At 40.9% G+C, this 23,319-nt stretch overlaps 2 protein-coding genes across 3 annotated transcripts in view; one reads left to right on the forward strand and one right to left on the reverse strand.

The window, feature by feature from the left end:
* The window catches only part of LOC117539535 (membrane-associated guanylate kinase, WW and PDZ domain-containing protein 3-like), a 162,908-nt gene that overhangs the window by 109,897 nt on the left and 29,692 nt on the right, over nt 1-23,319 (reverse strand). The gene's annotated exons all lie outside the window — the stretch shown is intronic.
* LOC117539536 lies at nt 3,986-8,546 on the forward strand. The gene is made up of 2 exons (XM_034205740.1): nt 3,986-4,234; nt 6,815-8,546. Exon 2 carries the CDS (start codon nt 6,830-6,832, stop codon nt 7,484-7,486), a length of 657 nt encoding a protein of 218 aa, XP_034061631.1. The 5' UTR covers nt 3,986-4,234; nt 6,815-6,829; the 3' UTR covers nt 7,487-8,546.

A 23,319-nucleotide genomic window follows, 5' to 3' on the forward strand; every position in this document is an offset into this window, starting at 1 on the left:
AGTTGAACATTGCTCAACTTTTGCAGTGAACCACGGCAGCAAAGCTCCACGTCGCTTCCCACAATGCAGTTCGGTGAAAAGTGATGTCACCCCATTCAAAGTGAACGCACGCCGCTGTGTGGACGGGCCGTAACAAGGTGCCATCACTTTGGCAGGAGCCCTGAGCGAAGGACAAGAAACAAGGACTGCAGTTTGAAACCTGACACTAGTAGCCTTTACCACTCAGCGGAAAAAGAACAAAGCAACTTGTCCATCCTTGTTGTCAGATGGATAGAACGTCTAATGAGGTGGATAACTCACTGGCGGAGTCCTTCACTTTCTGTAATGAAGCAAAAGATCTGGAGCTCTTCAGAGTGAGTGTGAGCTACACAAGTAGCCGGGAATTAACACTGCCTCCTGTAAGAGTCCAATCAATTAAAAATGAGATGAAAAATAAAACTGGAGTCATGCCTAAACATGCGGGTAGGTGATGATAAACATTTAATGCCCTCACATGATGAGCTGGAGCTGAAGAGGAGAGATCCTGCGTGGTGTCAGCAGGCTCTTATGGCTCTGATTAGATTGAAAGCCAAAGGCAGCACACTGTGGAAAGTGCTGTTGACAAGTACCTTAATAGCTTCAACCGTGTACTTTGTCAGACCTGCCGGCTGAGGGATTGATTAGTGATGATGACGGTTTGCTTTCCTTGACATTGCAATAACATAAGATGTAAAGGTGGAGGCTGCAGAGGAGCTCTATTAGAAGAAAGAATGGGAGATCACATTCCCGCTCTAAGTGATTGGTGGCAATGGGACTGGCTGAAATGGAGGGGTTTGCTCTTTGCAAAACACATTTATTAATAATTGATGGAAAAACCAAGAGCTTGTTTGTAGAAGAAGAGCCAACAGTGAATACACCCTTACATTTTAGGATATAAAGGATTTAGGAAAGGGACTTGTGCAAAGCAGATCCTAGGTTCAGTAAAACAGCTTCACTGTGTATTCAATAACTGCTACAGTCACATTTTTCAATTCTCAGTGATGTCACAATGGGAGAGGCATTGGCCACTCAAGTTTATTTCTGCTCCATCTGCTGCCCATCCACTTGAAATAGACAAGATGACACCTCTGTAATTTCTATGGACATAATGCAAGTCAATAATGACAGTAAAACACATGAGGAATTAGTGGTGTTAACTGTAGTTGTCATTCTACATGCTTCTATTGTCAGTGCAGTATTGTGGCATTTCATTACTTGGCTTTATACTTGATTAACAAGTTTGCAAATGGTCCTTAACCATAGATTCAACATGTCTTTTTAATTATTGCTGTAATCAAACTTGCTGACCAAATGTTTCATTCTAATAAAATGTTCAGGCGATAATGCCGCCAAGTGGATGAGCCTTTAAACAGGTTGTTATTCAAGTACAATTATGGTAAGAAGAATTCTGGCTAAGCTGTGAGGCCAGCCTTTGGATGACCTTTTCCAATATAATTTTGCAGGCATGTTGAGCATTACTCAGCCACCTGGCTACTGCAGTTTCAGAGAAGAGGGCAATACTTATAGTTAATAGCAAATCTAGAGTCACTGTGGCGACAGCAGACCTCAGCTGCACCGGTATTCATCATAAGGAGATGTTTTTGTCCAAAAAGGATAACAACATACATCTCACACACACACACACACACACACACACACACACACACACACACACACACACACACACACACACACACACACACACACACACACACACACACACACACACACACACACACACACACACACACCACACACACACACACACACACACACACACACACACACACACACACACACACACACACACACACACAACACACACACACACACACACACACACACACACAACACACACACACACACACACACACACACACACACACACACACACACACACACACACACACCACACACAGCACACACACACACACACACACCACACAACATCACACACACCCACACACACACACACACACACACACACCACACACACACACACACACCACACACACACACACACACACACATCACACACATATCTTCATCCTTACAATTCCTAGCTGACAAGGTTTTCAAATGCCTAACAGTCTCCATGGAAGGATTTATGCCTGCTGGCCAGCTCAACATGGACAAGGGGACTTCTTCTCCCCACACAGCTGGCGGTTACTGCTCGGCTCTGCCTAATGAGATTGTGCCCGTCTCCTGGAACATCTACTCGAGAGGAGATGGGACCAATTAGTCTGCTGTTTGCCCCAAAGAGAGACAATCACCATAGCTCTGATGTTATTACTTCAGTGTCTCAGCTTCCAAAGTAATAACAAACATACCTAAACAAAAAAGGTAGAGAGCTTGTTTAGACTGTGATTGGTCAGAGTGGTCAGGGTGATAGGAAAGAGGGCTCACTCCTATTTCTGTTGATCAACATAATTGTAATGAAATGTTGTATATAGAGAGTCCAATTGTGTAGAGTCAAAAGCAATAAACAGTAACAGATCCCGTTCGATCTAGCAGTGCTTCTCAAAGTGTGGTCCGCGGACCACTGGTGGTCCGTGAGCGCCCCCTAGTGGTCCGTGAGTATATTGGTAAAATTTCACATTTGAAATAAATAAATACATTTAAGTTTTCCGCACTCTCGCGGGAATATCTCCGCAATGGAGCGAGCTTAAGTTTCACTTTCGATTGCATGATATAGCCCAGCACAACACCTTCATCACACATGTGGCCACTTGTTTGTACCGTTTTCAGGCGATTTGTAAAAAACGATGTGTTTTTGGATATTTGTAGAGTTAGGTGGTCCGCGAGTGTTTTTTTATTGGTTAAGTGGTCCTTGGTATGAAAACGTTTGAGAAACACTGATCTACAGGTATGAGGGAGGTCAATCTGTCATGACGAATGAGCCAAAATACAGGAAATAGCGATTACCGTAAAGGCACTATTAATTGCGCACTCAAAAAGGAATAGCTGCTGATTTGACTAAGCAAACGCGAGAGACGGCTGAGTTGACCACAGTTATGCAACAGCAACCGAAGCTAAACTGACTATCTTGACTACTTGTTGCTATCCTATTGTGACATAAGCCGTTTTCTACAGGCACATTTTACCGGCGTATTTTTCATTATGATTCTACTTGTGATAGTCGGACATGACAACCTGTGCAGCCCGTGTATTGATTCCATCTGATAGCTATAATACAAAACAACACTTCTGCCTCCTCTCCACAATGATCAATAACAGCGAACGGAGGTACAAATAAACAGAATCACACGAAGCCTGGTTAGTGTTGCCAGACTTTATAAAGTGTGTTAATTTTTTATAAGTGTGTGGTTGCGTTCTAGTCACTTTGCTCAGCGCTACTGCTTGTTACAACTTTCATTTTCCGTACTCGCCATAAACTGTTATTGCTCAGGTTAATCTAGCCCCCTTCTGACGTGAGCGTGGTTCTTGCCAAGCAGCCAAGTGGGGTCAGCTAAGAACCGGTTTTCGGTGTTTAGAGCCGGCTCCGCTGCGGCTGAAACAGGAAGAACCAGAGATAGATCAGGCTATAGCCCGGAACTGGCTCTGGAACCGGTTAATAATAATAATAATAATAATAATAATAATAATAATAATAATAATAAGAAGAAGAAGAAGAAGAAGAAGAAGAAGAAGAAGAAGAAGAAGAAGAAGAGGAAGAAGAAGACGAAGAAGAAGAAGAAGAGAAGAAGAAGAAGAAGAAAGAAGAAGAAGATAAGAAGAGAGGAAGAAGAAGAAGAAGAAGAAGAAGAGGAAGAAGAAGAAGAAAAGGAAGAAGAAGAAGAAGAAGAAGAAGAAGAAGAAGAAGAAGAAGAAGAAGAAGAAGAAGAAGAAGAAGAAGAAGAAGAAGTTATTGTCATTACGTAGTAGGTGTACTACGAAACGGTTTCTCTGCATTTGACCCATCCTAGTGTTAGGAGCAGTGGGCTGCCATTATGTACGGCGCCCGGGGAGCAGTGCCTTGCTCAGGGACACCTCGGTAGCACTTGGTCTTTCCGGGACTTGAACTAGTGACCTTCCAGTTGCCAAGTCAAGTCCCTATGGACTTCGCCACCACCGCCCTGTTCACAGACGACTTGGATTGCATATGTTTACACAGGGAAATCGACACTGTGGTGTTAGAAAAAGCTGTATTGACAACAGCACTGGTTGCCATGAAAGATGTGAAACGCACCTCTTTGGTTGAACCAATAAATGAAAGGTGGGTACATTTGACGGGTATAGCCCTTTCTTCTTAGCAATGTTTTGCGATACAATGAGGCATATTTCAATAGAACTGTGAGAGTAAACAACATGAACAAAGCACATACGTCAATTTGTCCTCGACACCAAACGCATAGTTCACGTCACTTCCGGTAAAATAAGTCATGTGACTCGTCAAAATGGCGAGTTAAAATGGTTGATGTTATTTCGGTAATTAATCAGCTTAAAATCACTGATAACGTCATCGGATTAAAAAAAAAAAAAAAAGACTGGCAGAGACTGGTCTGTTTTATCGGATGATAATTATTTAAAAATGCGTATCATGAGGATTGCCTGTCTTTAACCAATTAAATCTTGGCAAGTCAGTAACATGAGGTATTTTTTTAAATGCTGGCATTTCTTAAATAATAGACCACCACAGGAGTCATTTTGAAAGAAAGCAACCAACATGAAAGGAATTGAAAATAGCATGTTATAAATGTTCATGAGACTACTGTCGCACTGAGAACGAAAGTATCCGCTTAATGTAGATCATTGGTTTCTGAATGTGCTTGCAAGATATAAGATATAATTTAATAGTTTAGTCTGCTGTCTTTTAGAGAATTGTGTGAAGATTGACACTCTTAGTATGGAACTTCAAATATGAAATTAGCTTAGCATGAAGTCAGGCAACCAGTGTAAACGCTACACAAGACTGCTGGGTGGACAGATAAACTGTTTGTTTTTATGCTAAGCTATAGGCTAACTATGACCTGTCCTGACTCTGCACTCAACACACGGGTGTGGTATTGTTCTTTCAACTAACTGCTTGGACGTATAAATACTTGGACGTTTTGTAAAGGCTTATTGATATCCTTTCTGACTCTTACAAGTTGAAAAGGTAAACGCATTACCACAGAAAACCGAAAAAGGTGGTGTGCAAGACACCTTAGTATTGGATTCAGCAATGGTTGAGAAATAGTGCATCAGGTTCATCAATATATTTGACCAGCACCACTCTTGCATAACTGTTGAACAAATGCTGCACAAACAGATCATTCATTTGCCTGCAGAAGCTTTTTCTAATACACATTCCACCCCCCCCCCACCCCCACACATGCTGCTTCCACTTCACATCTCTCCCCCAAATAATTTGGTTTGACTTCTGTCCAGAACAGCGCCTCATACATAAAGATGGGACCAACAAAGCCACCATCAGTTTCAATGCAATTAGTGAATCACTGAGCATTTTGAAACAATCAATTCTGTAATTGGAAAAGTTTTTAAAGTCAACCGTCCCTTCTTTTCTGTGACAGATGTGGATGGCTTTTTTCTCACAGAAAAGTTTCTATTTGAGGTATTTAAATGCTTTTGGAGAAAACAATGCAAAGCTTCTTTTTTTATCCAGTAATGTTGAGTAGCCACATTAAAACAAAGACATGATTTTAAACAGAAATAGATGTGACAGATAAGGAAGAGAAAAAGTGCAAAGGTCATCAGGATGTGTAGAGGAGAGAAGTGAGGAGAGTACAAATTCATCAGATCAGAGAGAGCTGCTGCAGACTCCTCCATTCACCTCCACTCCATCATAACTCATCTTCACTTTAATATCTGTCTGACTGAATTACAGCCCATTGATCAATCTCCACATGTTATTTTGGATAAAGAACTGGCTTTTCAAAGATTTCCGGAACATGGTTTTGTGGCTTCTCAAATAATCAGCCAATAATCCCTTCTAAGTATTGGTAACGTGTGGAGAATCAATCATGCAGTGAACAAGCTGGGATGGAGTTTGTAGAGGATTATTTCTTCGCCTAATTGATCGATTCGGCTGAGCGGTTGTCAGGACTCTTGTAGCCTTGCAGTGTGGTGAGTATGTCCAGACTCCAGCAGAGATTCAAACCCAAACCAATGCCTCCAGAAAGACACACTGCATGGATGCTGAATCTAAGATATGCAATGGTTTATTACTCTGAACATCCAAAGCAAAAGAAGACTGGGTATTATTGTTAAAGTGGCCAGCAAGATCATTGGTGAACAGCACATATCTTCTATAGGCAGGTCTAAAGGAATGCAGGAGTGACTTTAGAGAGCTTAAAACATCCTTTCTTCGAGGCATTGGATCCTCCCAGGTCAAAGGGACCGGGTTCCCAGGGCAGAGTTAGTGCAATATATTAAAAATGTTCCTTTGCAATGAACATGCTTCATTTGCACAAAAGGTCAATTTTAACTTGCATCTATGCACTTTCTGCTAACACTTAGGACTATAGCACTTTTCCAACCTTAAAAGAAAACTGATTATATGGCTTAGTTACTGTAGATACTCGATTCCGATTGGTCAATCTGGGCATTCAGACGTTGTTGATTCTCACTAGCAGACCGTTGCTGAGGAGGATCCAGGGACTTTGTGCAGTCATATCAATCCGTAGAAAGAAGCACGGCCAATTTAACGTCATACGTGGACAACAAACATTCGTTTTTATCCATCAATGAAAATGACAATGAAAAACACCATGGAATACTTATTGAATAATCTGTTTTATATTTGTGGAGAGCACGAAACTATGGATTCCCTCAATCCCTTGTCAACTGCCTACAGGACATACAAAACTGGATGTCATCAAACCTGCTCAAAATCAACAGCAATAAAACAGAGCTCATGATTGTGGCACCCAAGGCGCAGCTCCAGAAGGTTGGAGACCTGCTTCTCTCCATTGACGGCTGCTCCATCTCCCCGTCCAATGAAGTCCGCAACCTGGGAGTCATCAGGCTTACACTTGTACACACAGCTGCCACACCCTGTACCACACAGCATTCCACACTCTACACTCGTCGATCGGAGCGCATTTTCTCATCCGCCTCACGGAGCGTGGAAAGTGAGGGGCAGGGCTGCCTCTCTTCGTGGAGAGGAGGTTTACCTGTGCACCTGTGCTGTGCTGCTGTGGGGAGGTTTTTTTCCCCGGGAAGTCGCAGAGAGACGGAGCGGCTACACATTGTTGCTCGGGCCGGGGCCCCCTTTTTTCCACCTGTCCAGTTCTGCTGTGGCGGAGACCTGCTTCCACTTGTCGTGTGCTGCTGTCCTGGCGAGATTTTGCCCCGGGGGCGTAACGGAGACGCCGGAGCGCTTCGCGTTCGGGCTGCGGCCTGCTTTACACCTGCTGTAGCGGAGGCCTGTATCCACCTGCTCCACCTGTCGTGCTCTACGGTGCCGAGGACGTTTTACCACGGGGATATCGCGGAGAGACCGGTGCGCCTCTACGCCTCGAGCTGAGCCTGCTTCGCCTATCCTGCTGGACTGAGCAGGTTCTGCACCGGGGATATCGCGAAGAGACCGGAGTCCGGAGCGCCTCCACGTTTCGGCCTGCTTGCGCGCCTATCCGGATGCTGTGCTGGTCTGGGAAAATGGCCCATATCGTGATTCTGCTATGCCTGTTAGCTATTTTGGACAATGAGAAGTTCTCTCGTCATCCTGAGAAGTCGACTGGATTAAGGTCTGTTCTACCGCCCGCAGTGGACATCCCCTGTAAAGGTTCGGATGTGTTACACAAACAATTACTGGTTGCCTTGTCACAGACATTCAGTTCGACAAATGTTTGTCTTTCTCACTTGCCTGCTATGATGGTTCTTCAGGACTCCTTCTTGAGCTCTAATCTCACTTTTGCGGAGTTTACTGGTGACTTTAAAGCAGATGACAATGTATGTGTGTCGGTTAAGAGGAAAAGGTGCTTGGTTTTTTTGTTATTATTACTATCAAGGAATGTACAACTAAACCCTGGACCGCCCAGCAGCAGTAGTAGTCAGATAGCTACTCCTGCTGATTTTAATTCTAGATCTGGGTTGGGATTCATTCACTTAAATGTGCGCAGTCTGTTACCTAAATTAGATTTTGTCCGCATTTGGGCGAGCTCGACTGATGCTGATTGTCTTATCAGAAACGAGGCTAGATAAATCTATTTTGGCCTCTGACATCTACTTAAATGGTTATAGTGTATATCGTACCGACCGTCCTAAAAAAGGTGGTGGCGTTGCCATTTATGTGAAAAATAAGTTTTGTGTAACCAAGATGGTTTCCAAATCTATTAGTAAACAACTAGAATTTTTTTGCTTTAAATATCGAAGTAGCAAAGGGTCAACAGGTCATGGTGGTGGGCTGCTACAGACCGCCCTCAGCTGTCAAGGACTCTTTATCTTCTTTGGCAAAACTTTTATCTCAACTTGACAAGGAAATAGTGCTGCTTGGTGATTTTAATTGGGACTGTTTAACTTCTGTGTCAGAGGATTTAAAAAACCTTTGTATCTCTCTGAATGTTACTCAGATTATAGACAGTCCTACTCGCCCTAACATTAAGTCCCCAAATAAATCCTCCCTAATTGATCTCATTTTAACTAATGTTCCCCATAAATACTCATCTGTGGGAGTATTTGCAAATGATCTGAGTGATCACTGTGTTTTAGCCACAATTAGGGACACAAAAGTCCTAAAGGGTAAACCTCGCATTATCAGTAAGAGAGACAAAAAGCATTTTGTGGAGCAGGGTTTTGTGCATGATCTGTTTGGGTTTGATTGGGGTAAAATCGATCTGTGTGCTGATGTGGAAACCGCATGGTCTTATTTTTATCTTGGTTTTATGGAAATTATAGATAGACATGCACCCCTGCGTACATTTAGAGTGAAGGGACGAGACAATCCTTGGTTTTCTGCTGAATTATCTAGTCTCCTACATGAGAGAAACAAGGCCTGGGCAAAGGTTAGGAAATCAGTCTCAGAGGTAGAATGGCTACGCTTTAGGAACTAAGAAATAGCTTCACATCGCAAATCAAAAGTGCTAAATCTAAGTCTTATCTGTTAGTTACCACAAAGAACCTGAATAATCCTGGAAAATTTTGGAAAGCCATAAAATCGATATCCGTAATCAAATCAAGTTTTATTTATATAGCACATTTATAAACGATTTTTGGTCGAGCCAAAGTGCAGTACATATAATAAAAATAGCCTACAGTAGAGACACTTTACAGCAAATACAACAGCACAGATTGTTCAGAATATCAGTATGAGAAAAACGACACCCTCTATCCTTAGACCCTCACATCGTACAAGGAAAAACTTCCGGAGAAAAACCCACAGTTTAAGGGGAAAAAAATGGGAGAAACCTCAGGGAGAGCAACAGAGGAGGGATCCCTCTCCCAGGACGGACAGACGTGCAATAGATGCCCTGTGTAAATCGAAGAGATAATACATTTTACAGCATATAGACCGAATGTTAGGAAATGCATGTGTCTGTAATAAGAAGATGAATCCACGAGAATGTCAGCTACTCTGAGTGGATGATGGTAATGAGCTACCTCTTTGCATTACCACAGCATCTGGCACTATATCGGACAGGGCCACTATGTTAAATTGTTTTAATGAGCATTTTGTGTCCTGTGGCTCTCTGTTTGATTCTGTCACTAACTCTGCTTCTGTGAACACCACAGTCCGTGACTCTGAAAAACGTGTTTTGGAAAACCCTTTTAGTTTTACTCCTTTTACTGTTGATGTTGTTCGTGAAGCTTTAACCAAGTTAGATCCTAAGAAACCGGCTGGCCCGGACAACGTAGAGCCTTTCTTTTTAAAGATAGCTGCAGATTTTATTGCTCCACCTCTTACTACTCTTTTTAACCTCTCCCTCAGCTCAAACACAATTCCAAAATGGTGGAAGTCAGCGTATGTCCTGCCTCTACTAAAAGGTGGGGAGGCCACTTTTTTAAATAATTATAGGCCCATCTGTAAATTATCAGTTCTGGCGAAGGTTCTTGAACACCTAGTGAGTGAACAGGTAAAGGTGTTTTTATGTACAAATGACATCCTGTCTAAACATCAGTCAGGCTTCAGAAAGCAACACAGCACCATCACTGCCACAATGAAAGTGGTGAATGATGTGGCGAGTATTTTAGATAATAAGCAGAGTTGTGCAGCTCTATTTATTGACCTTTCCAAAGCGTTTGACACCGTCGATCATCGCATCTTAAAGCAGAGGCTACTCAGTATTGGCATATCCAGCCATGCAGTGGGTTGGTTTGTGTACTACCTCTCTGAAAGGTCCCAATGTGTTCATTTTGATGGGCTGTCTTCTGAGTGGTTAAACATTACTAATGGTGTTCCTCAAGGTTCTGTTTTAGGTCCACTTTTATTCTCCATCTACATCAATAGTTTAGGTGAAAATGTCGATGGAGCAACTTTACATTTTTATGCGGACGATACCGTGATGTACTGTGCAGGTCCCTCCATTAAGGAGGCTGGTGTTACATTTTAAGCAGTTTTTAACATTATTCAGACTCAGCTCTCTGAACTAAAGCTTCTTTTAAATGTTGATAAAACCAAGGTAATGCTCTTTTCAAAAGCTAAAAAGACACCAGAGCCTGTTGTAGATATTGTAACTACGCAAGGAATACAAATTGAAGTGGTTACCTGTTACAAATACCTTGCTATCTGGCTTGATGATTGTCTCACTTTTAAACGTCATGTAAATAACCTGCTTAAAAAGCTGAGGGTTAGGCTAGGTTTCTTCTACAGGAACAAGTCCTGTTTCTCGCTTGAGGCAAGGAAAAGGCTAGTCACTGTGACCTTTTTACCTGTGCTGGACTATGGTGATTTGATTTATATGAATGCACCTGCCAATTGCCTGGTCAAGTTAGATGCTGCATATCACAGCGCACTGACATTTGTGACAAACTGTAAAGCATTAACCCATCACTGTACCCTGTATGCAAGGGCAGGTTTGCCTTCGCTAACTACGGAGGCTCAGTCACTGGTACATTTTTATATACAAAGCCATGTTAGGGAAACTTCCATCCTACATCTGCTCCCTGATCTCACAGCGAATTGTAAGTGGCTACTGCCTGAGATCGCATGCTGTAGTTTTATTAAATGTGCCAACTGCTCGGACTGTCTTAGGGAAGATAGCTTTTAGATGCGCAGCTCCTCTGTCTTGGAATAGTCTGCAATTGAAATGGAAACTGAGCAATCTGGTGCCACTAAATGTTTTTAAAGCTCGGTTGGATGCTACTCAATCGGAAGCTGTTGGTACCTGCTCATGTGGATAGTTATTGTAAATTGTAATCCCTGTAATGATGCTGTATGATGTCCTTTTTGTTGTTCTGTTTATGTTTTTATGTTTCATGTGGAACCTACTTGAGCAGGTCTCCCTTGAAAAATAGATCAATGATCTCAATGGGATACACCTGGGTAAATAAAGGTTTGAAATGAAATGAAAAATCCTGGACACCACCCTCTCTTTCCAGGCGCACATCAAATCTGTTACCAAATCCGCCTTCTACCATCTCAAAAACATTGCCAGACTCCGGCCTTCACTCTCTGACTCTGTGGCAGAAACACTCGTACACACCTTCATCACATCCCGTCTGAACTACTGCAATGGAGTCCTGTCCGGGGTTCCCAGCAAAACCCTGGACAGGCTCCAATACGTCCAGAACTCTGCCACCAGGCTTCTCACCCGCACCAAGCCATGGAAAGAGGATAAAAGAGCGCTGGATGTCAGAGAAATCCACAGAAGAAGACAGACAGGAAGTAAACACTAACGGGAACCTGGTATGGGCTCTGGCATTGTTCAAAGACTTGTTAATTGAAAAGAAAATGTGAGCAGACGTGGACAGTTTCAGCATGTGGTGAGGGGGTGTGTAAGCATTTCTGTGTGTGTTTCTTTGAACACCTCTTGTTTTTATGTAATTATACGACTACTAGAGTCGCCAGTCCTGTTCTCCATCCAGTCTGTCAATCTAGTGGTGTCTCTATCGGTCTGCCATTACTCCTCTCCAGCGCTGAATGGCTGATACAGGCTCTCAGCAGGGCCGTGTCTAGGAGCTTAACAGGGCATATATCTGCCTGCTCTTCTTTGACCACAGGCAACACTCTGCCCCAGTCTGAGGCCGCCCAGCTGCTCTATTCTGAGCCGCATGCATGGCTAGTCTGTCTGGAGGAGACAGATTGCCTGACACAACACCGCCACTGCCGCTGCCTCTGTGGCGTCCTGAGGAGATAGCTTCCATTATGAATAAAGTCAGTCTGCTGAATTCATCCCAGAGTCTGTGACAAAGTGAAACTGACAGGAATAAAGGCAATGAATTCTGATAAATCATTAAGTCTTGTTTATGTACACTGCAGTATGGTCTGGATTTGACATGTCCTGCATACCTGTTTTTATATATTCTAACTTATAATTGCACAATTGCCTAATTTAAACAGAACCCGTTTAAAAAAGGGTGACTTTTATTTATTAAATATGGATTTTTTTCAACAGTTACTTTCTACTTTTTGTGTATGTAATGTATTTTTCTGTCTATATGTATGGTTCTTGTATATGCACCAGTACACCGAAGCAGATTCCCTGTACTTGGAGGCTGACTCAGATATTTCTTGGCTTTAATAAGATGCTCCCTGCCTATGCATGAGTCAGAACGCCATTATTTCTCTGTGTAAAAAATGTCAAATCCTTTCATTTTAACTGTATTCGCATTAAGCAGTAACATGACTGCTTTTTTCCAGAATGCCAGTGATGTGGCACATAGCCAGACATAACACAATTCTAATGTCTCTTTCTTATCTACAAGCATGCCTCATCATGCACATTGGCTCAAGCCTATCAGCAGGCAGTTAGCATATGGTCAGCTGTAGCAGAAAATGTCAATATGGAAAGATTTAGACTCTAAATGGTGTCATTCCTCTATTCTTGAACACAACTGCCAACAAAAGGCTTTTTGAATGGGGGCCTTGGTTCAACAACGAGTAATACAAGGGCAATATCAATACTGATACCGGCACTTGTTGCTTTGAAGAGAAATAACTTATATCATCAAAGCAATGTATTCAGATCAAAGAGGGGAATATTTGTATTAATAGGCCACTTCAGAATTATTATGAAAAGATGTATCAAACCAAAATATTTTGACAGTAACTTAAGCACTTGCAACACAACAACTTTGAACAGATAGATAACATACATGTGTGAACTCTCTGAACTAATGAGGTACAGTAAGATTGCACACACAAAACTGCATGACACTGTTTTTATCAACAATGTAAAGTAAATTTAGTATCAGTTATTACAATTCTTTATTCATTCACCCACTGCTAATGTGTAACATAACAGTGTCTTCCCTCTGCTTATAAACTACAGTTAATAAATCCTGTTAAGCCCCAAGGACCCCCTCGGCGGGTCCTTTTTTTATCTTAATATTTAAGAACCTATTAATGTGTTATACCAGATTAACAGAAATAATCTCAGCTAATTGACGATACAAACCATTTTTACCAAAACAAAACACAAGTCTCATAAGAAGCATCTAAATGACCCCTGAGCGAAAAATGCTAACGCACTTTGGCACAGAACTCAGGATAAAAGATACCCTTATTACTTATCGTAGCTGCACTTACAAGATATCCGATTAAAACTGAGGTTCCACAGATTATTTAGGTATATATCATTACTGAGTGATCCGAACTCGCGACAGGGGAAGCAAACTCAGACATCACAACACGTATACCCTTTACGTAGCTTTTACGGGAGATCCTCTCACCGTAGCTGTCAATCTGATCAAAAGACGTGTTCAATGGCATTAAAACGAGAAAAAACGCGGCTGAATCGGTTAATCCATTAGTTGATAATGTTTCTGGGTGATACTTTTTTGTATTTATAATCCATAATTCCATTTGTATGTAAAAATCGGAGAGTAAAAGTTAGCTACTAATGGTAGCCACCAGAGTTATCGCAGCTTTCGGTCTTGGCTATGCGGCAGTCTCACACACACACACATTAACAAATAATGATCGATTCCATTGGCTCTGATGGTTAGAAAGAGATGTCAATCAGCAAAATCGAACAAGGGGGGCCAGAGATAGGTCAAATCCACCCAAATGACCCCAGAAGTGTTTTTTTTGTGCTAAATCTCTCTATAAAAAGGTCAAATTTAACTTGTTTTGCATCAATCTTGATACAGGGTACTTATTATATGTTTTAGTTTGGATTCCTAAAGCTTTTAGTCTACCATCCAATCATTCAAGGGTGGTTTTCACAATAAGTAATTTTGTTGTTGTTGGACGGACACAATAATTTACATTTTTTTACTGTGTTAAATCTGAATTTACTTTAAAATAAAAACATCTATATTGATTCTGACACTTCTACATCCAACTCACAGATGTAACCTTGCTTTGAGAAAAAAGATTATTAATGTAACCTTTTTAGAAGGGAAGATATGGTAATTTGTTCTGGGAATGTCATTTTCGAGCCTGAGACCTGAAAAACAGGCTCGGGGTTTAACAGGTTAAAAGCATAAAGTCCCTTTTGAAGACCAGCTTTCTAACTGAGAGTCTGGGAAGTTAAAGGGCCATTTCTGATGCATCTCCAAATACCATTTGCCTTGCCTTAAAGATGGGGTAGGTAAGTTTGAGAAACCGGCTCGAGATACACTTTTTGTTATATTCCATGGAATGATCTTAACATCCCGATAGCAATGAATATCTTAAGTGCTTTGACAAAAAATCCATAACATTTTTTTTCATCTGTGGAAGCCGTAGCACTGTAAAAAGCACGACCAATCATTTGAGCCAGCCCGGCTAAAGTAACTGGATGGCCTACCTGCCTGTCAGCCTTCCATCTGTGCACAAACTTATCTCGTGCCCTCATTGGTCATGTGCGCGTTCGTGTGTGTTGGAGGAGGGGCTCTGTGACGAAGTGGCAGATTTTCTCCGGTCGTGTATTTTCAAATTCTAGCGCACTCGAGCCGGTTTCTCAAACTTACATACCCTACCTTTAAAATAGTCAAATAAATCAAAAACCGTTATAAAAAAAAATGTTGTTTTAGTTTAAAAAGTTGATTGCTTTTGTGATTTCAGTTAAACTTGTGTTGCACTTGATGAATACTCCTTCTTACAGTTTGCCCATAGCAACATTGTTTTGGAGCATCCTGCCTGAGGAGGTACAAACTCTGACTGGTCCCTTTGATAAAAATGCTTTTTTTTCAATTGCTTTCATGTGATTCTATTAATGTTCTATTGTTTTCTGTTTGTTTTAGTTGCTGTGGTTCATTGCATTCTGTGTGTATAAGATGTGTTTTAATGTCAAAGCCCTTTTGAATTCTGTTTGAAAAGGTCTATAAAAGTGAAGTTATTATTATTATTAATTCAGGCTTACCAAAATCAACACATTTAGTTTCTTTGGATAACAGAAATGTCTAAAATATGATGTCATAAAAGTTTAAGATCCTGTCAGTTCAGAGGTTGCTATGTCTGCTCCTTCATTGCTCCTTTGCTGTTCTTTTAATGGAGCTTTAATCCTGCTCTTATGGAACCAGCCGGGTCTTTGCATATTTCTGCGAGTGCTGTCTCCGTCCTGTAGGGCATGTTGGGTATCTATGGCAACCACAGCAATGACCAGAACACTGCATTTTTAGCTCAATTTAAGGACATCATTAAAGGAGCCCTGAAACCAAAGAGACAATTTCCTTTTTCTGTACCCCCACTTGCTCTGTGTGACAACATGTGTTTTGGTATCAAGAGGAGATTATGGAATGTTTTCCAGTCTGGCGTACATTACGTTTGCTTTTGTGCTCTTTGTTAGATGTAAACAAGCTCTTGTTCTTGAATAATAATACATTGGGCTGGCATGATTTACAATTCCCAGCATGCTTCTGTCCTTTTGAATTTTCCCAAAGTAGAATATTCTGGCTGCAATCTCTGGGTTTTCTGCAAGTCAAATACTAGGGAGACGTGCAGTAATTCTAAGCACAAACAAAAATGCTTTTTCACTTTTAAGATATTACAGCTAGAGTTAAGAGGTTTTGAGGCTAAAAGCTGGTCAGTGTAACCAAGCCGAGCAAATCTCCTCTTATGGTATTAAGACGTTAACTTAGTAGCCAGCTCAGGGATGTTATCATGGAATAAGCAGATTATAGACCCAAATATCCTCAAATACATTAAAGCATGCACCGTACAAGGTGGATATTTTTCAGGAGGCAAATGTGTTACAGCTGAAACTGTCATCAGACAAATCACTGCAGCACAGCTGTCGAGCTCTCAGCTGTCTGATGATGGGAACTTGCTTCTGCTGTATAATTTATTTAAGATGATTGGTAAAGAGAGCGCTTTCTTGAATAACCCACTAAAAAGGAAATAAATACATCAGTTAGATATGCATGGTATTCAAACTGAGCAGATTGAAGTGATTCAATTCAACACAGGAAAAATAACCTTTTCTTTTGTGTTATTGAATTAAAAAGGGAAAAGAAAGTGCAAAGTCTTCATAAACTTTGACACTAAATAGCCAAGACACGGCCAATCAAAACCCCCGGTGCTGTGTGTGACAAAAGGACAGAAGTGTAGAAGTGACAGGTGTTTAGCTTTGACTCAGAAGTTACACAGAGCCCTCAGGACACACACGGCACTCTGCGACTACATCGCCAGAAGTGCTGACATAGAGATAATGAGGAAAAAGGCTGAACTCAGGGATATGGATAAAAGAAAATAAAGGATCAAAGCAGTCCTATTGATAAAAGTGAAACAGCAGCTTATGATTCTGTATTCTAGGAACGGAGCAAACATCACAATGGCTGCACCTATTGATTCAGAGCAGCGTTCCCTGAAGGACTTCTGACCAACGTGTGCTTCATCAGCCACCTCCAGACCTGAGCATCTTTTACTGAGGCAGATTTTACTCTCAGGGATTTCTTATTTGGGGTTTTATGCACAATATGTCATGTTTGTATTTCTAATATTTACAGTATTTCTGCCTTTGTACTATTATTGTATTACTGATTCATTATAATTAGCTGTAAAGTGTTTGAACTGGCACATGATGATTACTGTGAGAATATTTGAAATGAAAGCATTCTTTCTGTCAGCTGTTTAAAATAGTAAGATTATGTAGCACAAAATCAAGGTTGTAATTTTTGTATTTTTACCAGTCCTTTTGAGTTGTTGTTAGTGCATAGAGTTTTTGATGAGGCTTACATAGTTAGTAATTATAAGGACATTTCTTATTTTTATAAACAGACCTAAAAGAGTGAAGAGGACAGATTTTGAAAAGACTTATCAAGGTGAACAAAAACACAAAGAATGTAACTTAATTCTCTCATTAGCCCAGAAAATTAAGATCAAGATTGAAAAAAAGCGTCATGACACACCCCACCCCCACATTAAAGCATGTATATATTTCTCAGTAGAGGCATGAAATACAATTATAAACCTGAACATTTGCATAAAAGGGGTTCCTTTAAATGTTCATATACTTTGGCCAATTAAGTGGCTGTCCTTTAAAGCTACCCACTTGTCACATTGGTAAAGCCTCATATCAGCTTTCCTTTAACTTTCAACAGCATTTTGCACAGAACAAAGAATGCAGATGTTGTCCCCCATCTCTTACATCTCCACAGGTACAGTATGAAGTACTGGGGAGACTAACCCTGCCTGACTGACCTCATTTGGTAACTAGGCGCCATAGCAACAGTGACAAATCCATACAACGCGTTTCTTTCAGAGAGAAACTGAGACAAAATATGATCTCAGCCAACACACAGGAGTTGCTGTGATTGACAGTAGAGTGAGAAATCTTCACTCACACAGACACACACTCGCACACCTCCGGGCTTCCCACAGAGCAAGTGCAACAATCTCTGATCTTTCGTCTCCAACATTGACTAATGAGCTCATGAGGAGAGCTTTAACAAATCTCAGCTTGCCCTTTGTAGCTAAGAAATCAGTGTTGAACCCCCAACCAGTTTTTTCAAATGCATACACACCAAGCTAGTATAGAGGGAAGAACATTCTCCTCTTGATGTCATGTTTAAAAATAAGATTTTTTTTATCATCTCAAAGTATATTTGTCACTTGCCAACAGGTTCACATTTTCTATAATTAACCATAAATTGGTGGTGATTTAGACATTGGAGTATAGATGGTGACACTATTGTTATCTGTGGGATATTTTTAACGAGTGCCATGCTGCTTGTGTAATCTTCCCTTAAAATCTGCCCCATAGCATTTGCATGGAGTGGATTTTAAGACATTTCGTGAAAAAGCTTAGCCGAGTTCCTCCTCTAAGGGACAAGTGTTGCCACCAAACAGAGAGCACACACACACACACACACACACACACACACACACACACACACACACACACACACACACACACACACACACACACACACACACACACACACACACACACACACACACACACACACACACACACACACACACACACACACACACACACACACACACACACACACACACACACACACACACACACACACACACACACACACACACACACACACACACACACACACACACACACACACACACACACACACACACACACACACACACACACACACACACACACACACACACACACACACACACACACACACACACACACACACACACACACACACACACACACACACACACACACACACACACACACACACACACACACACACACACACACACACACACACACACACACACACACACACACACACACAACTGTAACTCCCATTCTTCCATCCATTCTTCCTTAATCATCCCTCTTCATGGATCTTCGCTCGCCATGCCCACAGGCCTACAGCTTCTTCATAATCTGATCCTCCATCACTCTGTGGCTGGTCCGTGTGCGAGGGGGTGGATCAGCTTGATTGATTGGAATTACTTGACTTTTTATTTAAAAATAGCTCTGCTGATTCAGAAAAAACGACATGTCGGAGTGAAAAACACAGTAAATAACTGCTTATCTTTTCCAGGGCTGTTTAAAAGAGGCGTATGAGGGAAGCCAAGGGTGGAAGAACACATTTGAAATTGTATTAATGGTGCAATAACACAATACAGATGGCATAGTTTTACTGCTTCAGTTTGATAACTAAAGGATGCAGCTGAGGGTTATTTTCACTTTCCACCATGGTCCTCTATTCTTGAATTAACTAAATAATTATTTAGTGTATAAAATGTATATGTATATTTATCAACAAAAGACCATCATAATTTCCAATAGCCCAATGACTTTTTTTGTTCAAATATAGTTAAAGCAGTATATTAATATTAAACATTTACAAGGACATCACAGCATTGAGAATCCACAAATCCTAATATTTAGCAGAGATGGAAGAAATACTCAATGTATTAACTTAAGTATATCTAGCCACATCACAGTGTAAAAATACTCGGTAACAAGTCAAAGTAAAAAAGTATTGGCCAAATTTGAAAGTATGCGTTATGGAAACTGACCATTTTAAGCACCAGGTATTTAAAAAAAAGATTATTGGTAAATGTCTGTGTTATCACTTCAATATTGCACTTGTTGAAGGTGGGGTTTATTTGAATTACTTTATACACTTGTGGGTAGATTAATCTATAATAATAATATATTATAATATATTTCAATTTATATTGTCTATTCATAACCTTAATCTGCAAAGTAACTGTAAAACCTATAAAGTAGAATAATGTGAAAATTAAAGTTCCTATATTTTAAACTTACAGTACTTGTAAAGTAAATTAACTTAGTTACATTATACTACTGATACTTATGGAGATGGAGTCAGCCAAAGTTCAGCATTATTGTTGGTTGAATGACTTTAACCGTTAATAAGTTATTGAAACAGTGGATTAACTTATTATTCATCTATTAATTTGAAATCAAAGTAACAAAATTCAAAATGTTCTCAGAGATCAAAGTCATTTTATATCTTTTGTACAGATAAATGGGTGTTCCGGCTCGAAAAGTCTCTAAAAAATAAATGCGTGAAACGACTTTACCTACATTTAGAGAAGGGATCATGTTTTAAATGATCTAATTTTAAAATGGAATTGCCCAAATTTCCCAATTTGAAAAATTGCCAAAGTATTAGAAATAACACCTCAAAGAGCCGTTATCGTGCACCGGATCTTCTGCCGTCCGCAGTGACAGCCAGTGTCAGGCAGTGTCAGGCAGTGTCAGGCAGCAGGTTGCTTTGGTGAAGGTGGAGACGCCTTCCTACTTACCCTCCTTCTCAAGGCGCGTACAAGCAGAACAGGTGAGCACAGAGGAAAAGGGGAAAGTTTGGCAGCTGAGGTCCTAACAGTCTTTTCAGGCATTCATTATTTAGCCCGTCTAAAAATACATTAGAGGCTGCCTCCCTTCCAGCACATGGTGCATCTGAATTTCACAGCCTCCTGCTCTCAGCCGCTCAATCTGATCAGAGGAGCTGCTTGATCTACTGTACATCAAGGTAACGCCTGAGTACACACACACAGGCACACACGTGAAATGTCACAGATGAGCCACGCATACATTTGATCAAAATAACAAAGACCATTGACATTATTACAATAAATTACAGGCTTGAGTTTTAGGATATTCACTTATACTCCAAGTAAAATCTGGTCAACACATTAACAAGCACAATCTATTGCCTGCCAATTTACACCAACATCACAGCAACTTGACTCATTTGGTAACTGCTAGAATCCACTTCAAGACACTGGTACTTGCTTACCATGCTGCGAATGGATCTGGCCCTTCCTACATCCAGGACATGGTTAAACCGTACACCCCAGCGCGTGCACTACGCTCTGCATCAGCCAAACGACTCGTTGCGCCCTCGCTGCGAGGGGGACCCAAGTTCCCATCGGCGAAAACACGTGGGTTTGCTGTCCTGGCTCCAAGATGGTGGAATGAGCTCCCCATTGACATCAGGACGGCAGATAGCTTGCACATCTTCCGGCGCAAACTGAAAACTCATCTCTTTCGACTCCACTTCGAGCGTTAGAACGATTAACGAAGCACTTTTATACTAATAAAGGACTGGCTTACCTAAAGCCAGTTGAGTAGCACTTGAAATGTTTGGCTCTATGAAACCTGATGTACTTATATGATTCTGTTTTCTTCAAGGTTGTGTCTTCCTGGTCGAATGTACTTATTGTAAGTCGCTTTGGATAAAAGCGTCAGCTAAATGCAATGTAATGTAATGTAATGTAATGTAATTTGCACCCAAGCAAGCAGAGGTCACGAGTCACGACACCTCAAGAAAAAAAAGTAAACTAAACCTCGCCTCACAGGCAGCATCCTCTTAACACCATGCATCCCTGAATAGTTTCACATGCCGGTTAGGAAGGGCTCTGCGTCTTGGGTGTAATGTAAGACGCAGTCCATGAAATCAAACATCTATCAGGTCACAGATTGGACAGCGCTCATTGTTAATTGCATTGAGGAGAGAATGTCAACTTAATTATTTCAGCCGGAGCTGGAAATGATTCCTTGCAAATCTATTAGACACGTATGCTATGCAAGTCATGCACTGAGTCTCACAGGTCAATAAGCAGAGTGTCCACCAGGATAGATGAGCACTTCTAACAGGCCTGCTGTGATTTAGATGGCAAGATTAAAATGGTAAAACATTAAATCTGGTCTGATTAAGGCTGGGAATTTGCGTGTTAACTGAATCGATGGTCACTCACATATTTGATGAAGATTCATTTCCACTGCTCTTTTAATCAATAGACTATGGGCATTTTAATGAACTTTCACATAAAGACGTTATAGCAGCAACAAGGACAAGTTTATTGTTTGTGATTAACTGAATTATCAATGTGTACAGTAAATATATTATACAGATAGTCAAACATTATAAATTATTTTAAACGTTAGGTGCAAATGTTAACATTTTCAAAATGCTATGCTACGACAAACAAAAACATTAAAAACAATTTAATTTACATTGATTCTTGCTTTTCAGAGGTTGAATTAAATCAGTGTTTGGCATGTCTGCTTAAATGGGCCCATTTTTGCTATTTTGGGTTTCCCCTTACCTGTAGTGTGTTATATAAGTTTTAATGGATGTAAATGGTCTGCAGAGTGTACAATCCCCCCCTGCTGCAGGAAACGCCTTCATTGGACTCCTTTGTTAACTTCTGCAACATAGTGACATCAATCTGCTCCAACACATTGAACGTGGGCCGAGACATCTTTAAGTGGTCAAACAACAGAGCCGGTCAACTAGCGCAGACTGGGCCCTGGTTTCCGACAGAGAGTGAAAATAGGTGCTGAAGCTTTTTGAACATTAAAGCATGTAAACATATTACAGTAAAGGCACAAAATACAAATATGAACCTGAAAATTAGGATAATAGGAACATTTTAATAAAAAAATTAAAATAAAAAAACATAAATACCTTAACTGAATAATCTGTAATGGAAATGATTCAACATAAACACGTTTTCGACTAAGGTAATCCAATCATCCACAAAGAGTGAAACAAAACCGATAAGTGATTTTCAGTTTGGTGCAATTGACTCCAAGATCTCCCATCAGCTCAAGCTCCACTTGAACCAGTGCTGTGTTTGAGGGCGAAGTAAACAGATCGATTCTGCGTCCAAGCACCTAACGGGAGAAGTCCCTCTCAGGAGCCAAACGAAAAAATCTCATGCACACTGCCAACACAGAGAGTCTGTCAAGCACAGCCCCACGCTACGCAAATTCACATGTTTCTGTGCAGAAAGAGTGTGTCTCAGTGTGTGTACAAATATCTCTCTTTTGGCCTGAATGCACACACAGAAATCATGGTACGATTCGAAAACTGCATACATAAAAGAACGCCTGATGTATGCATTTATTACCAAACTCAGCATTATTCAGTATTCAACGCTGCACAACAACTCCAGTTATGAGTAGGAACTGATGGGAACACAGCTTTGAGGGAGGTAAAGCATCGGCTTGGGAAAAGGGACCAGGGAAGGGAAAAGCAGACTACTTCAAAGAGTGAATGTGAGCCGGTGGCTTAAAGCATGCTGATTGTACGTGACAGGGAAATCTGCAGCCGGATCTTAGCAGCCTGACAGAGAAGATGGAAACGAGATTTTTCATCACTGAAGGATATTTCTGATAACTGACAAACTTTGAGAGAAATATCTTCAATGGAAAAAAACTTTGAGGCTCAGGCTGACATGAAAGATAGCACTCTTGATGTGTTCATCAAAATGGGTCATATTTTCTAAATGTTTCTCAGCAGTTTTATAATGAATACAAGAAGTATGCAGTGTAATGTAGTAAATCAGACTGTATTGGGTGAAAA

This window comes from Gymnodraco acuticeps, unplaced genomic scaffold (genome assembly GCF_902827175.1).
Source record: "Gymnodraco acuticeps unplaced genomic scaffold, fGymAcu1.1, whole genome shotgun sequence".
NCBI classification, from domain to species: domain Eukaryota; kingdom Metazoa; phylum Chordata; class Actinopteri; order Perciformes; family Bathydraconidae; genus Gymnodraco; species Gymnodraco acuticeps.